This window comes from Lates calcarifer, linkage group LG1 (assembly GCF_001640805.2).
Source record: "Lates calcarifer isolate ASB-BC8 linkage group LG1, TLL_Latcal_v3, whole genome shotgun sequence".
Classification (NCBI taxonomy): domain Eukaryota; kingdom Metazoa; phylum Chordata; class Actinopteri; family Centropomidae; genus Lates; species Lates calcarifer.
Window position 1 is genome coordinate 5515456 of NC_066833.1, and position 19908 is coordinate 5535363.

A 19908-nucleotide genomic window follows, 5' to 3' on the forward strand; every position below is an offset into this window, starting at 1 on the left:
TTATTTCTTGAGGATTAAATATGAAGTAGAGCTTTTGAATAAGTCAAACAGATGGATTTAATGGAAGGTGTTTGTCTGTAGTAACACTCTTCCAGAGTCTGGGCATGTGGAGAGGATGTTTCCTCTATTACCAACAGGAAAATCTGGCTACAATTTTAGTCACAGTTTTGGAAGGTCACTGAAAAATTCACTTCTTGTGACTTTGTTGTTTCTAGTGCCTTGAAAAACTTAAAGACCCATCTGACTGTTAAGTTTATTGGCGTGTGCCTGTGTATTAAATTAGGTGTTTTTTGTTGACCTATTTGTCTGCCTATTTATAAGTCTGGGTTTGATTTTAATCAGAACACTTTAGCACAGAATGCCAGCTGCTCAGAACAAGTAAATACATTCCAAAAAGACAGTCTGTTTTCGAAATCACTCTCCATTCAGTATAAAGTGCACCACTTATGCAGCATTTAATTTGATTGTCCAAACTAAGTCTGTAAATGTTTCCACTATACACTGCCCTCAACAATGGAGGTAAAAAGTATGGCATATACACTACTTTTTACTAACAATCCCACGATGCAACTATTGTACAGCCACCAGTGATGACACCAAATGATATTAATTGCGAAGTGTCTGAAATCTTAATTTACTGCTCACTTTGTAGTAAACTTTGAGTGTCTGTTATACAGGAAGTATCGTGAGTGAACAAGGGGGTGGTTGCAGACATAGGCATTGTCTCATTCTTCATGGTTACCATTGTTACCACTGTACACCAGAGCATGAGAGACACAGTAGAGATGACATAGTACAGTTGCTATGGTTACTGCTTCAGTGTTTCCAAGGTCTCTCTCTTTCTCTCCCTCCCTCTCTCTCTCTCTCACTCACACACACATACAGAGATTAAAGTGTTCCTTTTCCGTGCTACAGAGGGCACTCTGCAACACCTCCTCCCTGTTCATGTCCATGTGACATTTGACCTCTGGTTGTTATGAGTGTGTTGACACACAGCAGATTCTGCTGACATGTCTGGATCAGGAACAGACAAGCGCAGATGGAAAGAGGAAACACTGCTATACTGTTTTATCATTAGGAGGATGCATGAGGATGAGCTCATTTCACCTCGTTGGACTGTGAGTGTTTTACAAGGATGAGGAAGTGGATTCTTAGTATTAGTTATACACTTAGCTTCCAGAATCATGTTTGTTTTGTTGCAGATGGAAGCAACAATAATTGCTGTTCACTAGGGTTGGATATCAGCACTGATCCCCCAGTAAAGCACCTCCCAGAATTTATCCAGAGAACTTAAATTTCTTCTACAGTTGAATGTTCAAAAAGCACATTACAGGCTAAATTTTAACACATTTCCTGGTTATAAAACTGAAGAGCATGCAGATGCAAAACAACTAATGTTATAATACAAATCCCACACCATTTAAAAGGGCATCATCATAATGATAATAATAATAGCTACCCTATACAGCTGACACATGGACAGTAGCAAGATATGGTAAGATGTAAGTAGCAGATGCTTAAACTAAGCACAGACATCCAATTTAATGATCACACACAGACCGAGCCAGTATCACAAACAGCACTCAGATCAGTGTGCAGTAAGTGGAACTGTTGTGACTGAAGTGGCTCATCTATCATCCATCCACTTTCCTCTGCTTATCTGGGGTCAGGTTGCGGTGACGGCAGGCTACACAGGGTATTCCTGTCATCTGTGTTACTTTAAACTTAAATTAACATTTTTGTGCACATTGTAATAACTCAATTTCCACAAGGTAGAAATCTTACATGTTAACAGTTTACAGTTTAGTCATAAGTGTTAGGTACGTGCTCTACACTGGACTGTCATAATGCCTTAATAATCCGTTACATAAGAGTAAACTGGTTAAAATAAAATAACGTTTGGCGCAGATCTACGTTTTTACTGAGAATCAGGACGCTTGCATATCAAACTTCTACAAACATTCTTCCACCTACACACATGCACACTTTTTGCTTTTCCAGTGTGACTTGCTTACTGCATCCGAGTCAACTATTTGTGTTTCATCAGAATGTGGTTTGTGTGTGTGTGTGTGGGAGATTTCTCTTAACTGTAGACTCTCTCTCTCTCTCTCTCTCTCTCCTCTCTCTCTCTCTCTCTCTCTCTCTCTCTCTCTCTCTCTCTCTCACACACACACACACACACACACACACACACACACACAGCATGAGATCAGCTGATTTGCCTGATGCAGCCATGGTGTGTTTCCTGCTCTCGCTGATGAGAAGGATGTTTTGTGTTTCTGTAGAGACATGCAAATCAGACAAGCGCAACCGCTACTCATGGAAATAAATACAGAATTGCACATACACACATGTTGAGGTTATTTAGAAGATACTGAGGTGATCCTGATGTTTGACCACACTGTTGCATCATGTTGTGTGCCTGTGCCATGTGAAAGGAATCATGAAATCATTACAATAAATACTGTTCCCAGTATTTATTGTAATGTAATGACACACGTCAAACCACTTTGTTACTTGTCTCAAATATCAGAAAATACAGTTTACTTTAGAATTACCTACCAAAAGTTTATAATTAGAAGTAACTAGTAATTGTCACAATACAGTTGTAGTTCTGTTACGAAATGATTAACGTATGGAGGGACCTTCAGAAGTTGTAGAGTTTCTAATGAAATGTAAAAATAGGAGCAGAAACAACTGAAATACAGTGTCACTATAAGTTCAGGAGATATCAGAGAAATCAAACAGTGCAGATACAATATAAACACTATGTCTATCTCCAGAGCCATTTGCTTTACTTACACACCCTGCAGGCAGGTGCTTCCAGTCCCTTTTAAGAATGTATGTTCATCAGCAACTCACAAAATAAAACTTTCTGCACCCTTAACTCTTGAAAATCATATTTATTATCGCACAATGAGCTCATGTTGACCAGTTTAGTAGTTTGCTATGCACCGTACATTTGCATGCTCAGCGGTGGTGAGTGTGTATCACAGCTGAATAAAAGTCACACAAAGACTCTAGTTTCATTATGTCTAGCAAATACACTATTAACACTTTTCTAAACAAAAAGACCTAACCATCTGTTGTCACAGTACAGATGTCCATACTAATGTGAATACATTATGTCAGTTTTACATTGTTTGATGGTCTAAATGCAGAATGAGGCAGAAGCTGTGTCTGCTTCCTCAAGAGTGAAATGACTGGAGGCTGATGGATATTTAATGAACTGTTCTCTATTTGTTAATGAATGAGTCAAACTGATAATTAACCGTAAAGAGTCACTGCTAATTAAGCAGACTGGCTATAAACTTCTGACTGGTTCAGCCTCAGTCTCTTCCCTCTCTCTACCCCTGTGTGTGTATGTGTGTGGCATCCTGAGTCTTGTGACTGTTCTGTAAAGTAGGTCTCCTTGTCCTCTCTCTGAAAGACTGTGAAGACACTAAAGCTCTAAAGTTAACTGAAGTGAAAGTCAGTCACGATGGAGTTTTGAAGTGCACTAAAATGAATGGAACTAAGAGCTGTAACTCTTTAATCAGTACTTAAATCATTGTAATCATAAGGTATCTTAAGATGGAGCCTAATATTCTAATTATAATCGGCTGAAGAGCCCAAACAGAATAGAAATAGCTCCACATAAACACATCATACAGAATAAACAGTCCCAAACCAATTGAAATTTCAATCAGTTTTAGAGGAGTGGTTTAAACCTTTACATAGACCCATCAAAAGAAAAAGCGTACCATGTAAAGGATTCAATCTGATTACTTTCTGGCTGTGTCCTTTCAGCCCATGCCCTCCATCTTGACCTAAATGCTCAGGGACGTATGTTTCTCCACTTCCCAAAAATGGTTGCTTCCAAACTGAACTGGAGAGTTCTTTTAATACAGACTCTTTAAGAGCAACACAATAACTACTATGCTGAAGAGACAATTTCCATCCATTTTCAAGAAGCTGATCAAACACGTGCCATAGAGATTTGCTTTGTACATTTAACATAGCTGTTCAAATTAAATGCATTTGTTGTCTCAAAATCTTCAATCAGATTTTAAAAATTAGAGCACGTGACTACAGCTATATGGTTTATAACTGTGACCAAGAGCTATACTATAAATTGTCCTGGTTCTTGTCTTCTTGCTTCTCATTTATGTTAATGCTTGTCTCTGTTATGAAATTGTAATTATCTTAAATGGTGACGGTGAGAATTTATAACTGGTACACTTTGTAAGACTGAAGTAGTAACAAACTGCAGTAGAAGTGTGAAGTTACAGCTGCAGAAGTTATGTATTATTTCTTATAATTCTTGCTGTAGAATATCTGTAGAGGTGCGGTGTGTATAAAATGGGACACTGCAGGGGAACAGAGCTGTTCGAAGCACTTTATCTAGGCTAAGTGCATGTGTGTTGTCTTACCTGCTGCTGCAGTGCTCATCAAGGTGAACACACACACAATTTGGGGGGGGGGATTTTCAGTCCGTTGCTCCTTCAGATGCTGAGCTTTGGCCTGATTGAATAGATGTCCTGTTTTTTTAGTGAGGCGATGCAGTCTGGTCCAAGTCTTAGATATGATATAAATATGAGATAAGGAAATCAGGTGACATGTTCATAAGCGACATATTTCAAGCTGAAATGGGCTTTTCGAAATATTTTTCTAATGAGCATCATGCTTTAGTGAGTTTTCAAGACAGCTTATAATTCTGTCATACTAAGTGCTTATAGAGACTGCCCTGTTTTTACTGACTGTGCAAAACTAAGTGTCAGTCACCTATTATGTGCAAAGAAGAGTATAAAGCTGTTGTTGTATGCCTATAGTGAACCAGTTTAAAGTTTTAAAAGTGATTAATCTCTTGTTGGTCATTTCCTCAATAATAAAAAAAATCATCAGACAAACTTTTCATGGCAGGGGCTTATTATTTAATTAGGGAAAAGGCTTTACATAAAGCATGGGAGCAAATAGGAGTAGGCCAATAGCCAGCAGCATTCTCTATGATAATTGAGATTAATGAGAAAATGTACAGAGAAGAACACTTATGTCCAGAAGCTTCTTCATTAGATCTCAGACACTGCAGGATTAATCTGTGTGGATCAATACAAGAACACAGTTTTGCTCTGCTTCTCCTCTCGCGCCAAGGCTTCAAGCTAGTTTTAGCTGCCGGAAGATGTCGCAACGGCTGACTCGCAGGCTAGCAATCTCCATATTACATACAGTTAGGCCCAAAAATATTTGGACAGTGACACAATCTTCATGATTTGGGCTCTGCATGCCACCACATTGGATTTGAAATGAAACAACTACAATGGAATTGAAGTGGAGACTTTAAGGTTTAATTCAAGGGGTTGAACAAAAGTATATGATTAAACATGTAGGAATTGTAGCTATTTTTATACAAACAATCCTCATTTCAGGGGCTCAAAAGTAATTGGACAAATAAACATAACCCTAAGTAAAATGTTACTTTTCAATATTTTGTTGAGAATCCTTTGCAGGCAATGACTGCCTGAAGTCTGGAACCCATGGACATCACCAAACGCTGGGTTTCCTCCTTTGTGATGCTTTGCCAGGCCTTTACTGCAGCTGTCTTCAGTTGTTGCTTGTTTGAGGGTCTTTCTGCCTTAAGTTTTGTCTTGAGCAAGTGAAATGCATGCTCGATTGGGTTGAGATCTGGTGATTGACTCGGCCATTGCAGAATATTCCACTTCTTTGCTTTAAAAAACTCCTGGGTTGCTTTTGCAGTATGTTTTGGATCATTGTCCATCTGTACTGTGAAGCACCATCCAATCAACTTTGCTGCATTTGGCTGAATCTGAGCAGAAAGTATATCCCTGTACACTTCAGAATTCATCCGGCTGCTTCTGTCTTTTGTCACATCATCAATAAACACAAGCGACCCAGTGCCATTGGAAGCCATGCATGCCCATGCCATCACACTGCCTCCACCATGTTTTACAGAAGATGTGGTGTACTTTGGATCATGAGCTGTTCCATTTCTTCTCCAAACTTTCTGCTTCCATCATTCTGTACAGGTTGATCTTAGTCTCGTCTGTCCAAAGAATGCTGTTCCAGAACTGGGCTGGCTTATTCAGGTGTTTTTTGGCAAAGTCAATTCTGGCCTTTCTATTTTTGAGGCTGATTGATGGTTTGCACCTTGTGGTGAATCCTTTGTATTTACTCTCATGAAGTCTTCTCTTTATGGTAGATTTAGATACTGAAACACCTACTTCCTGGAGAGTGTTCTTCACTTGAGTGGATGTTGTGAAGGGGTTTTTCTTAACCATGGAAAGGATTCTGTGATCATCCACCACTGTTGTCTTCCGTGGACGTCCAGGCCTTTTTGAGTTCCCAAGCTCACCAGTGCACTCTTTTTTTCTCAGAATGTACCAAACTGTTGATTTGGCCACTCCTAACATTTCTGCTATCTCTCTGATGGATTTCTTCTTTTTTTCAGCCTCAGGATGGCCTGTTTCACCTCCATTGAGAGCTCTTTTGACCGCATGTTGTGTGTTCACAGCAACAGCTTCCAAATGCAAACGCCACACCTGGAATCAACTCAGACAGACCTTTTAACTGCTTAATTGATGACAGGTTAACGAGGGGGAGCCCATGCAGCCTTGTTATTTTTTTTGCAGCCTTCTGAGTCAATTGTCCAATTACTTTTGGTCCCTTGAAAAAGAGGCGGCCTACATATTAAAGAGCTGTAATTCCTAAACCCTTGCTCCAATTTGGATGTGAATACTCTCAAATTACAGCTGAGAGTCTGCACTTTAAGCCCATATTGATTATATAATTGTATCCTGAATATGTTTTCGTAAACAGCTAAAATAACGAAACTTGTGTCACTGTCCAAATATTTTTGGGCCTAACTGTATATACAGTGTACAAAACAAGGATGTAGGTGAAGGCTGGGTGGAATGTAACAGAGCAGAGAGAAGAAGGGATGGGGAGGAACAAAGTAGTTTGCTTTTGAGTCACAGGCTATACATATATATATATATATATATATATATATATATATTTTTGTGTTTGTTATATATATATATATATATATATATATATATATATTTTTTTTTTTATAGAAAAACCTCAGTAGCAACAGACATGCAATAAATGTGTGTACAGAAGAGACAAAGCATATTTACAGTATGAACAATCAAGAAAACAAAATTACAGTTGTAAAAATGTATGAAGATGATGATCCAGAGAACATCAAGCAACTTCCAAGTGTTGCCAAGAGATTGACAATGACATATTATTATTTTAAGTTGATTTGATATGGTGAACTTTTTCGCACGTCCAGCAGACATAGAGCAACATTATCATTATCATTTGAAGTTGTATTTCTGTCCACAGTTCAGTTTTAGTCTCCAACTCCTGAGGGAAGGGGCTAAATTCTACAGTATGTTCACTACTTAGTCTCTAACTTTGTCTGTCTCATGTTTGGTGCTGGACAAGTAGCTGGATATCACTACAATGCTAAGGCAAACTGCAGACCTAGGTGATATTTGTCTGTGAGTTTGTCACCACCAGCAACACCTTTCACATTCAAGTATCCTATGTGATTTATTGTTGATACATAAAATGCTGACCAAAGCTGCCTTTTGAAAAAAGTTATTAAATTGCAAAATAAGTTAAAAATCCATTGATGTAATGTTATTGTCCAATTTGCCACTGAATGGCGTGGTGTGGCAACATGGCACCACATGGCAACAAATGTGAAAGCATTGCTGGTCTATCAGTAATGGTCCTGCTATATTTGAATAGAGCCATTACAGGCCATTTATGTAACAGGGACCTTTGTTTGAATGCCAAAAAGCCATTACTTCGACAGACAGATGAAGTTGGCAATGTTACAAAGTTGATTTCTGAAAAGGGCTTAAGATACACATTCCCTCTGTCACTTCTCTCTTTCTCTCTCTCACACAACCACACACAGTGTTGGAACCTTAGTCCCTGCTTTCTACAATGGGAAAGTAGTCTCCACAGTAATTAACACTGACTTCTGTTCTAAGGAACTGAAGTGTATATGTGAGGGAGGGAGGGAAACTCAATAATATGTCTGAGAAAGAAAGACATGTGTGTGCGTGTGTGTGTGTGTGCGTGTGCGTGCGCACAGGCTCCTCCTCCATCTCCTCCTCCTGCCTCATTTGCTCTCTCTTTCCCTCTCTCTCTTTGTTGAATCACAGCAGTGTGGACTTGAAGCTCTTGGTGTACAGTTGTTCAGCCAGTTAGTGATCAAGTCAGACAGTTAGAGAGAGTTCTGTGAGTGTGTGTCTGTGTGTGTGTGTGTAAGACAGAGAGAGAGAGAGAGCAAGAGGAGTGTGAGTGTAGGATGTATGTGTGTGAGCAAGGATGAAGCGAGGCCGGCGTTGCTGTGGATGGATCCTCGCTCGCTGCTGCTGCTGCTGCTACAACGGCACAGGTGGGACAAGAGACACACAGAGTGTGTGTGTGTGTGTGTGAGTGAGTGAGGTGCTCACTGTGAAAGCAGGTGTTTAAGAATGTGTCTTCTTGTGTGTTGGCAGGTGTGTAGACTGTCAGTATGTTAATGTTCCACACTTTACAAGTTAAGAACTTTATATTGTGTATGCTGAGGGGTTGAGCAGAGAACAGGTTTTTAATTCCTGGCAGCATTCTCTATAGAACTCAGCTGAGAGAGGTGTGTGCATGTGTGTGTCACAGTGACTGAATGAAGGAGGGGCAGACAAACAGAGAAACAGACAAACAGAGAGAGAGAGAAATTTCTGTTGTTAATTTTTCTTTTTTTATTATTATTTGTATTGGTGCCAGTGGAAACTGATTTGAATTGAAAATCGTGAAACAGGAAGTTCATGTGTCTCACAGACAGATGGAGAGAGAGAGAGAGGGGGAGAGTGAGGTAGATGGAAAGTGAGAGAGCCACACAGAGAAGAAGACAGTTTCTTTCTTTGTCTCAATGTTGGATTGAGCAATCTGTTTCCCTGCAGTTCAGCCACTACATAGGGCATGTGTGTATTTTTATGTATGTGTCTGTGTTTGGGTGTGTGCTGTGGCAGGTTATGACAGAGCCTTTGGCCAGCAATAAAGGATTTAGCTGACTTTAGTGGAGTTATTATAGAATTATTATGTTGTTGTTTTTTACATTTCCCATTCGCTATCTGTCCCTACAGAACAGGCAATGACAGCGGTTTCTAGTGTGTTTCATTCAGAGCCTCCTGCTGGATCATGACCATTTGTCAGGTTACATGCAGAAACCTGGATGCCAGTCAATTCTGTAATGAATGGAAAAAGAAAAAAAAAAACTCAATCAGGTAACCACAGATTTTATGTTGGATTTGACAAAAACAACAAAGGCTTTTTTCAGTCAGATAAATCAAGTGTCCATTGATATATAAAATCCAACACATACTTAAAAGATTTTTTTGTGTCCATCAGTGTTCCAGGTGTGAATGGGATTTTGATGCCCAGCACCTGGACAACCACAATCGATGATTTTTGTTGCCTCTGAAGTGTGTCCGTACAAAACCTAAAATGCGTATCTTGAAAAGGATTATCTTCTTTTACTACCGTCACTTGCCAGAAATTAAATGACAGGGTTAATTCATTTTAGGAAAACTTAAAGATGAGAATGAATTTTACCATTGACCAAAAAAACTGAGATACATTTTGGTTCAGATTTGAATTTCTGAGGTTTTTGACGATATCCGTGTTCTCTTATAAAATTGACAAAGTGGTTCAATTTGGCCCTACCATTAACCGTACATACTGCCAGTGCCAACCAATCAATGTACTGATGTATGCTGGATCTTTGAAGTGGTTTTATTATGTTGACCAGCACTCTGGCATGACTCCAGTTTACACAACACTGAGTTATGGTATTTTGATTTTAGCTGTTAGCTGAAAACCACCTGAAGGCAATAGTTCTTTATGCACTGCAGCTTTAAGAGCACAAGTGTGATGTGTATGTGCAGGTTAGCATTCAGCCATGGTTAGCTAAAGGTTAACTCAGCTCTGTGTGGACAGTCAGCAGACTTTGGCCCCTGAGCCTCTGAACTGGTTAGAAGTTGTACAGAATGGAGAGTAGCCTGTCATGTAACTGAACTGGTTACACTGGTTTCAGTGATCTGAAGAGTTTCGACTGGTTTCTACGGACTTGTTAGAACTTGGTACCAAAATTGATCCAAAGTCCAACTAGAAAGCTCCAAATCCAGGTAAGGGCACACCCAAGGGATACGCTGAGGTTTGATCACTTGGGTCACTTTCAGGGTCATGTGTGATGGACAGTGGCAACATTTTGATGTTCTCAAACTGTGCCCCTGGTGCTTGGCTTCCTTTGAAGCAACACACACAATCATGCACATGGATTACTTTCAGTGAACATCTCTGTAGGCTTTAGCACAGTAGTGCAGTACTTTATAATACTATGCAATCTACATTTTACAAGCTCTGACAGGGGAGAATAAACCCACAAAGTAATGTTTCATCTGATGATGAATAGCCATGTCAGAGTTTGGGAAAGCAATCTTTTTGTGTATAGTGGGGAAATGCTGCTTCCAGTTCTGTATTTCCCAAAAGGTCAGAGCATTCCCTGAATAACCAAGCCTATTTTAAAGTATGTAAAACAGATTTTATAAACGTTACGTCATTACTTTAGCATATGACTTCAGATTGTGACTGGTTTCTATGATGTGTCTATAACAGCATGCAGTTTATAGACCATATGAACTGTACAAACAATTACAAACTATGTTTTTTGGTCCAGGACTCAGTGCTGCATTCACTGTTTTTCATACGAGGAAGGGATCTAGGTTTGTTATTGTTGTTGATAGGGCATGTTTTTCCTCACACACACACACGGAAGCACTTCCTCCACGCACTCACACAGTGACTGAGTAATTGACTGTTGGGTGTAAAGTGATCCTACGTCCCATCCATTACCCATTAAACCTGAAGATGGGCAGGAAACTACTCTGACCCTGAGGCACACAGACAGACAGACAGACAGACACACACACACACACACACAGACACTCTGCCAGTAGATATAATGGACAGAGATAGCATTAGCTAAGTCCTCGTCCCCGTTGCTTCATCAGCTGTGATTCAGTGTGTTTAGTCTCATCTGACCTGCAGCTCTGTTAGAAATTAAATCCAGTACTTTGATACATCTGATTGAACTGGACATGTGGTCACTATGATAGGTGTAAGTTTTAGCAGCAGTAGAGTACACAACCGATCTGTTTGTCCCAACAACCTGGCTTAATTTAAGTTTTTATTTTCTGTAAAGTTGTTTTAAAATGTGACAGCATCAATACAACTGTGGTATACATTAAACAGCAGACAAGATGGAATTGTTAGCTGTGCATAGAAACGGCACAAAACCAGCTACCCATGCCCTGTATTCCACTTCTTCATCAGAGACAGTGAGCCAGCCAACTTGAGGCAAATGATTGTCCTGTTATACAGTATATAATGTGGAGGTAAGATTACAAGTGTTCATTTCCCATCAGCAATGTAGTCATAATTTCCCCATTTGTGGCTCTAGATAATCAGTTTTTCTATTTGTAACATTTTCAATTTCAATCCCAGTTGGGAGGTGTTTCCAAGAATATTTCCACCAAGTTCCCATAAAGAGGAGTGTTTTCTAGCATGTAGTCAGAAGTGTCCTTTCTAACCGCAAGGACTCCTCCTAAATGGCATAAGAGCTTTCTCTTTACCAGGCTGAGAGCAGCTTTTACAAAGAAATAGAAAAAATTAAGTGGATGGATGGGGTTGACTTTGTCGCTATAATGATGTGTTTCATGAATGAGCTTTCTTACTATGTCCACACTGTTTTATTAACAGAGAACAAATATGTGTTGGTGTAAAGTAAATTGAGCATAAATTAAAAAAAAAAAAAAAAAAAAGCAAACCAACATTCTTAAGTTTGTGGGTAAAAATCAGTGGATGCTAGGGAGTGAGGAGGCACAGCCACCAGGGACAAATGCAGTCTCCCAACAGCCTCAGTCACCTGAGGATATAGGAAACACAATTTTGGTCTGGGTACTTAGTGACAGTAGACAGTACATTCCAGCTTCCATCAACCACCTGAGTGTATAATGCATTCTATTCCAGGCAGTCCAATTACAGTATAGCCCGTGAAACAATGACCTCTAAAAAGGATGTTTTTGGTTAGATTAGGGGATAACACTACAAGCCCTGGTCTATTTACTAACTCTATACTCTATTTGAAGCAGCATAGTTTTTAGAGACAAGGGGAACATCCATCAGCAGACACCAGGGGATGGTTATGATTCACTTTCAGTGACTTTACAAACTAAATGTAGTGGTAAATGTTTTGTAAATGACTCTTAGACTAAAATCCTTGTAGTAGTTTGGAGTCACACAACTGACTCAGCTCATTTTATCTGCATAACTTTGATCAGGGACCATAGGGATGTAATCAGATGTGTGTATATACACTGCAAACAAATCTCCATTTGACTTTTATTTCAATGTCATTTGAAGTCTTAACCTTTCTGTTTGTATCTCCATGTCATGTAAAGGCATCTACACTAAATTATAGCTGGACTATAAAAGAAAGGATAAAGTGATAAAAGATGAAAAATGACATACTCTCAATGCATCAAAAGTTTATTTACATGGAACACATACTGTTCATTGCTTCGGAAAATAAGATTTTACATCTCAACTTTTCTAACTGCACTAACTCAAAATTTGTGCACCAAAACTTAGTTGGTTTGCACTTCAACCTGAAATTTCCCTTAGTTTGACAACGCCTTACATAGCTAAATTTGACATTGTTATTGCTTCTTATTAGAGTGGTGCCAAAGTTACATTGTTAGTAATTTTCTTTGCGTAATTAGTGAGGTTATGCATGTTGTCAAATATGTAAGGCACAGTGACAGGAGAGGGAGGGAGAGAAAGAGCGAGAGAGAGAGGTATGAGAGGAATGTCATCTTCCCAGATTACTGTCTCTTCCTGTCATTGACAAAAAAAGTATGATGAGAGGAGAGTAGGCGGGCAGAAGGGTGAAAAAACTACAACCATTTATGTTTCACATACCAGTAGTCTGTTTACAAATACTGCAACAAAGCTACTTGTTTTTAAATATTTTGGTATAAGTAATACTATCCTGGTTGAGAAAAGAGTCCTGTGTGTAGGACAATGAGCAGAATTAAATGCTGACACTGGATCACCTGGAGGTTTGATTCCCCGCTTGGCTGAGTGGTTGGGAGTGGTTGGGACAGATAGATACCAGAATTTCAAAAACGTTTCTGCCAAACAAGACAAAACTGGATTTCAGGTATTCAAAGAGGAGAGATAATCTGTGTGTGTGTGTGTGTGTGTGTGTGTGTGTGTGTGTGTGTGTGCGTGTGTGTGTGCAAAGCTCAGGGGGTCTGAGTTTCACTACTCTCTTGTCAATAGAGCCATTCATAGACAAAGTGTGTGTGTGTGTGTGTGTGTGTGTGTGTGTGTGTGTGTGTGTGTGTGTGTGTGTGTGTGTGTAGTGTAATTACAGACTGGAACTGAGTGAATGTGTATGTGACAGAGAAAGAGAGCAAAAACCCTGTTCTGTTGCATTCAGACCACTGGTTTAGTATCTACAGGCATTACGTCAGATCTGTTTGTGTGCGTGCGTGTGCGCACGCATGTGATTAAAGATAGTGAGTGATGTGGATTTTAACAGTAGATGGTCTGTCTTTTCTGTCGGCTGCAGGACAAAAGCTTCCTTGTCCGGTCTCACCTGATTATGGCCGTCAGTGTGGTGCTGCAGTCCTCTGTTGTACACACACTATTCACTGTTACCCAGAGTACTAACACTGCAGTAGTCACTCCCTAACTATTACTGTTTCCATAAATGGGGTGTTAGTTAATAATGACTGATGATAACCAATTGTCAAGTTTGATTTCTCTCTCTGATAAGGGATTTCTAACCTTTTCTGTCATGGCCCATATAGTAAAAAGTTAAAAATGTTTTGTGTAAGGCAGCTGCCAGAACGACTTTAGCATCAAAAAATTGTTGTGTTGGAGTGGGCATGTTGCTGCTGGGAACCGATTCAAACCAGTTTAAATTCCAAAGCATCCTTTGTATCCATTACTAGGTGCTATGCAGGGCATAAACTGTACAATATCAGTAGATCAGAAAGCTTAGATCAGGAATGGTAGTGTGATGTGTTATCTCGTGTACAGAAACACTGATGTGGCATCTACAATACGTTGCAGATCTGAATCTGAATGACTGGCATGTCTGAATATTTGTCACATTTGTTCATCTTGACCCCTCCTTCCTGGCACTCTTCATTCTTCCTCCTTATCATGAGTGAAACTGTGGAATTAGCTTTCTGGAACAAAGACACATGATGAGCTGATGAGCTAGTCTGGTTGATAGCAGCTGATGGTAAAACATGGTGGAATGTGTGATGTCAGCCATTTTTTACAAATCACATGTACCTTACATTACACTTCTGTTTTGACACTTCTGAAGATCACTTTGCAGAGACTTTAAGTCTGCTGGAAATAGTTCCATTACATCAAACATGAAGTGCCTGTGGGATTAGCAGTAAAGTATGCATGTATGCTAATGAGTTGAAAAATGCATGGTAACACAAGGTCCACAATATTTAAGTATTTAACTTCATTCTGTGGCCTTTCTCAGTGGATGGAGTTGTATGGACACTGACTAAGAATGACTAAGCACAACCACTTGTTATTCCATACTTTAGTCACTTAACAATCACAACTCCACCCTCAGAGGAGGGCTACATGGTGTAGCTTCAGAAACACCAACTAAGTGGACATGTATGTAGAGTATTTGGTTGCTTTTTTTTTTTTTTTTTGTCAAGAATGAACCTTGAAGCACCGTGCTGTAACTCTTATACAGGTGTTCCTGGCTATATTGGTGACTGTTCAGCTCCCAGCTGGTGATAGCAGCACACTGTGGTTTTGCTGCATCATTTTTCTCTGGAGGAGAAGAGGTTAAAGCACCTGTGTGTGCACCTGCATGCTTGTGAGTGTATGGTGTACGCACTGAGGTCCTTAATGAGTTTCTGTGGTCAGCCAGCTGTCAAGGCCACTCAGAGACTAACACTGATTCTTCTGAAAGCACACACACACACACACACACACACACACAGGTGAACAAGTGACCTATGACATGCTCCCCTCCTTAGAACACATGACTGGATTTGCTCAGTAGCACTTCAGGGAGTAACAACTGAAACTCTGGGACAGAGTGATGTCGTGTGTGTGTGTGTGTGTGTGTGTGTGTGTGTGTGTGTGTGTGTGTGTGTGTGTGTGTGTGTGTGTGGGAGAGAGAGTAAGAAATCTTGGTGGGTGTGTGCAGTTACAGGCTAACAGTTGTTAACTTAGCTGCGGACTGAGCTGACAGAGCTGATCACTTGCTGTCTCTGTCTTATTCAAACACAAACACATCAATAAATGTCTAAATCACATGTAAATTAGGGGTGTAAATGAGTGACCTACTTAAACCTGTTGTGTGGAAAGTGGGTGTCCCAGTCAAGGTCGGCACTCAGCAGTATTCTACACACCAAGGTGGAAATGTATTGTATTAACAGATATGTTCTGGGAAGGTGATTAATGTTAAACTCAAACCATTTGATATTAAGCAATGTTTCCAAAATGCTACATTGCATGAAAATAAAAGGCTTTCTCCAACTTTCATCTTATCACTAGTTAGCTGCTTTATTTACACTATACTACACTATTTTATTACACTATACATTCGTGACAATTAATAAAGTGATAAACAAGGTTGTGGAGACCATGCGACTGACTACAACAACTTATCTTCCCAGCAGTTTGTGTTTGTCAAAATTGTCTTAATTCCTTTGTTAATTTAAATGTATTTCTGCTTTGGAATGGAGTTTTGTTTTTAAGCTCTGTGTGGTTTTAAGAACAAGGAATGTGTGATGTCTATACTGTTTATGAGAGACAAATGAGACTGAGTCAAATTTGAGTTCAAGTCACTTTATAAACACATACCATAAAAACTCAGCCACAGTTGTCCAAGTCATTTAAAGAAGGAAAAGCTCAACAAAGTGTCCTCAAAGTCAAAAAAGTTGCAATACAAGAAAAAGGAAGTACAGATAAAGAAATACATAAATAAAAATGGCATTTAATACAGGATACTGTATATAATGTCTTTGGTGTGTGCAGGTATACTCAAGATAAAGATAATATGCAATAGTACTATGCCCCACTTCATCTCAGTCCCATATATTTGTTTTGTCAAGCTTGTGTTTCATGAGGAAAAACAGAAACAGAGGCACCTCAGTAGCCATGTGTGACCTTGGCTGCTGTTTTGAACAGAGAGTTTTATCTCTGCCATGCTGCTGACACAGTCAGATAACAACTAAAACTACCACTAACACATACTCATTAACCCACAGTGCTGCCACAATATGAAGGGAAGGCTTGTGGGAGTCAGGGGACATCAGGAAAAAGTCAGTGCTAGTCAGAAATATTATAAAAATATTTTATATGGTGAAGCAGCACAAATGCAATGCCATTTAAAAAAGAGAGATAAATTACATTGCAATACTTACTTTAACATTTCTTAAGTGGAAATGCTGTGAATTTAATGTAAAATTGTGTCCAGATAAATATATGCAGAGTGAAAAAAAACTATATCCAAGTGCTAAATTTGCAAGAGAGAGAGCTGTCGAAAGCTAACATTGCTACATAAAGATCATCCTAACTCACACACAAATATACTGTGCTCATTCTGCACATTGTTGGTGCTGTTGACCTTTGAGATGCTCCGGCTTGTAGTACTTGAGATCTGAGAAGTGAAAGTGATTTTATTGTTGGTTGTACAGGCAACATTTTCACAGAAATAACAAAATGTTACATGTTCTAATACAAGATAGAAGAATAAAAAGATTAGAGATGAGGAGGAAGGGATTAGGAATAGGACAACAAATTAAGGTAAACATAAACCAAAAAAAAAAAAAAGACACACATCATACAGTAGAACCCCTCAGGAGATCCGTTTGACCCTTAACCTTTCACTTCCTGTACACACACACACACACACACACACACACACACACACACACACACACACACACACACACACACACACACACACACACACACACACAACCAACCAACCAACCAACCAACCAACCCCACAGCAGCCGCAGCCCCTAGCTCCCAGCTGTGTGTGAGTGCAGCTGATCCACCACACTCCAGACACATGACTGCTGTTTGTTTCTCACACACAAAAACATAGTCTGTTGTGTCTGGTTGTTTCAGGCTTTACAGCCAACAATGTTACTTTCTTTTTCTCTTAACTCTGCAGGATGAACTCTGTAGAACAACAACAGGCCAAACTGGTCTGAACAGTCCAAGCTATTAACTGATATCACACCCTGTAATTCTAAATATGTGATGTAATCTCAGTGTAGGAGTCAGCTTTTTACATCTCTTAGATAACATTTATTTCCTGCTTCCTGGTGATCTTGAAATTCATTCAAGTGCTTTTCCCTTTGCTTAAACGATTCAATTTAAAAGCTGCATATTCAATTCTATCATTTACATGTGACTTTTTACAGCAGTGAAAAGAAGGAATTTATCTTCCAACATGGGCACATGTGTTTGACTCGACAGTATTATTTGATGAGGCATGTGTGACATGAGAGCAGCTGCTAAACAGATTTTGGTTTTTCATTAATAGACTCATCTGGAAATCAAGAATTAAAACATGATGCTGTGTGCCTAAACTTAATAACTTAAAGCACTTGTAGCTAACTTTACAGATATCTGCATCTCAATTATGACTAGTCAAAACAGGATTTTAAGATACTGTGTATTTAGACTGAAGACTAATCTCTAATTACGTCATGATTAGTAAAACTGGTCTATCTGCATGTCTTATTCCTGCAGATTAGTTTTTGTGAAATGTGACAAGGTATCTAATTTTAATTAAGGATGCCCATGATTTCTCACAATTCAAACTCAATTTTAACATTATTATTATTACTAATATTATTATTAAAAGAAGCGTTTCCCCTCAAAATGCAGTTGTGATGTGTGATCACTGGAACTGGAGATATGATTATCAGCAGTTGTTACGACCACTGATAGTGAGCTTTGACTGCCTGACTCTCACACACGCAAAGATCAAGCAGATTTTAAAAAAGAAGAAGAAGCCTTTGCTGCAGATCTATTTAAAGAGCTAACAGGGTGAAAACCTGATAGATTGCAGTAATGTGAATAATGATAGATGATGCTGGAGTTTGTAAACTTATTGTTCCTGTCATCTGATTTAACATGACTATAAATGTCAAACACCCAGTACCCATAGACCAACTTCTGTTTGAGTGACAACAAAACAAGTGGAGCAGGGTAACAAAATGTGAAGGAGCCCGACTAGAAAATTTCACAAGTTCCTCTATTTATCTGCTAAACACCATGGAGAACATTATGTCCTCCATTTTGACCCTGAGCAAGGAAAGATTGCAAAACAAGGGGGCTTTAAAATACACTACCAATACAGCCTTTCTGTTGTATTTTTACCATTTAATCAAGTGTAATCCAGAAGACATCTAATGACTCTGTAAGACTTGATTTTTAGACTATGGCTAATAACAAAGAAGCTAAATTGTAAACTTTATCTGCTCACTTTCAGAAAACTACCCTGTCAGCAGCTCTGATGGGAAGACCGAGTCAGTGGCGAACCTTCAGCCGCAGCCATCCCTCAGCTCACTGCAGTCCAGCTCTCCTGGTCCCAAACGCTCTGGAAACACTCTGAGAAAATGGCTGACCAGTCCGGTCCGCCGCCTCAGCCACGGCAGCTCTGTCAAGAAACCTCCCAATCACAAACAGAAGAAGCCTGGTAAGTCTGGCAGGAAATAAATGGTTCAATAACAATCAGAAACCGGTTAGTGCTGCGCTGAGACCACAAGTTGAGCTCCATCAACATAAATCTGGAGAAATCTCATTTTGGCAACAGTGTAATAATGAGAGCTTGCAGAGCTGAAAGGCAGCCCTGACTGAGTTCTGCCACAAGCTGCCACATTTCAAAGCATACCAGCTCGACAGCATTGCATTCATGTTTTTAAACGTGAACATTCGGGACGTTGTAGGATGAATCATGTCCATTTTTTCCTGTATTGAACAGGTTGCTAATTGGCTAGCTATGTAATTTCAAATGTCAGAGCATTCTTTGAACATTTTAAAATGTGAGTTCCTGCTCACAGCTGCATCACTATGTGTAAATAACACAACGTTCACTAAAAATACCTCTGCAGGACTTTTAGGAGAGGCTGGCTTTCGTGGATGTGGATTTTATGTAATTGGCGCTAAAGCTTAGCAGTTTGATATTACTGTTATTTCTGTAACATAAGGAAAGATATGGGGATATCTAATTTGCACATTTTGTTCTGTTCAACACATCCAATAATGCCTTTTTTGCTTTTTTTTGATTGCTTGAGTAATTAACTGTTTGTCTGACTGATTGACAGGACCAGGAACCGGAAGAGAAGAAAACAGAAAGAGTATTGATCTGGGACAGCCTGAGCTCGCCCTGCAGGACGACATCATTGATGAGGTAAACACTGAGATTTCTAGCTACAGGTGAACATATCATGGAGTTATAAATTAGCACTTATCTACATTTAGATTATACACAATAAACAGCTGAGGTTCCTCATTTCATGTGTAAAAGGTTTCTTTCTCTCTGACACACAACTGTGATGAACACACAAACACATCCCGCACACATACACAAATCTGTGACCAAAATCCTGAAATTCTTGAAATTCACTGATTACTGACAGTATTAAACCTGTCATACCAAAGCCCTGGAATATATAAACATTTGTTGATTTCCACATCCTCTTGGCAAAATTTTAAAAATGACAAATGGAGCTTGAAGTTCAGCCATTTAAACCTGTGTTAATCGAACAA

General features: G+C 39.3%; 1 protein-coding gene across 1 annotated transcript in view; it reads left to right on the top strand.

Moving 5' to 3' along the window:
- The window catches only part of LOC108872807 (kalirin-like), a 125317-nt gene that overhangs the window by 87468 nt on the left and 17941 nt on the right, over positions 1-19908 (top strand). Inside the window, 2 exon segments of the mRNA XM_018660671.2 lie at positions 18629-18835; positions 19464-19549. Of these exon segments, the coding sequence (XP_018516187.1) occupies positions 18629-18835; positions 19464-19549 (293 nt within the window).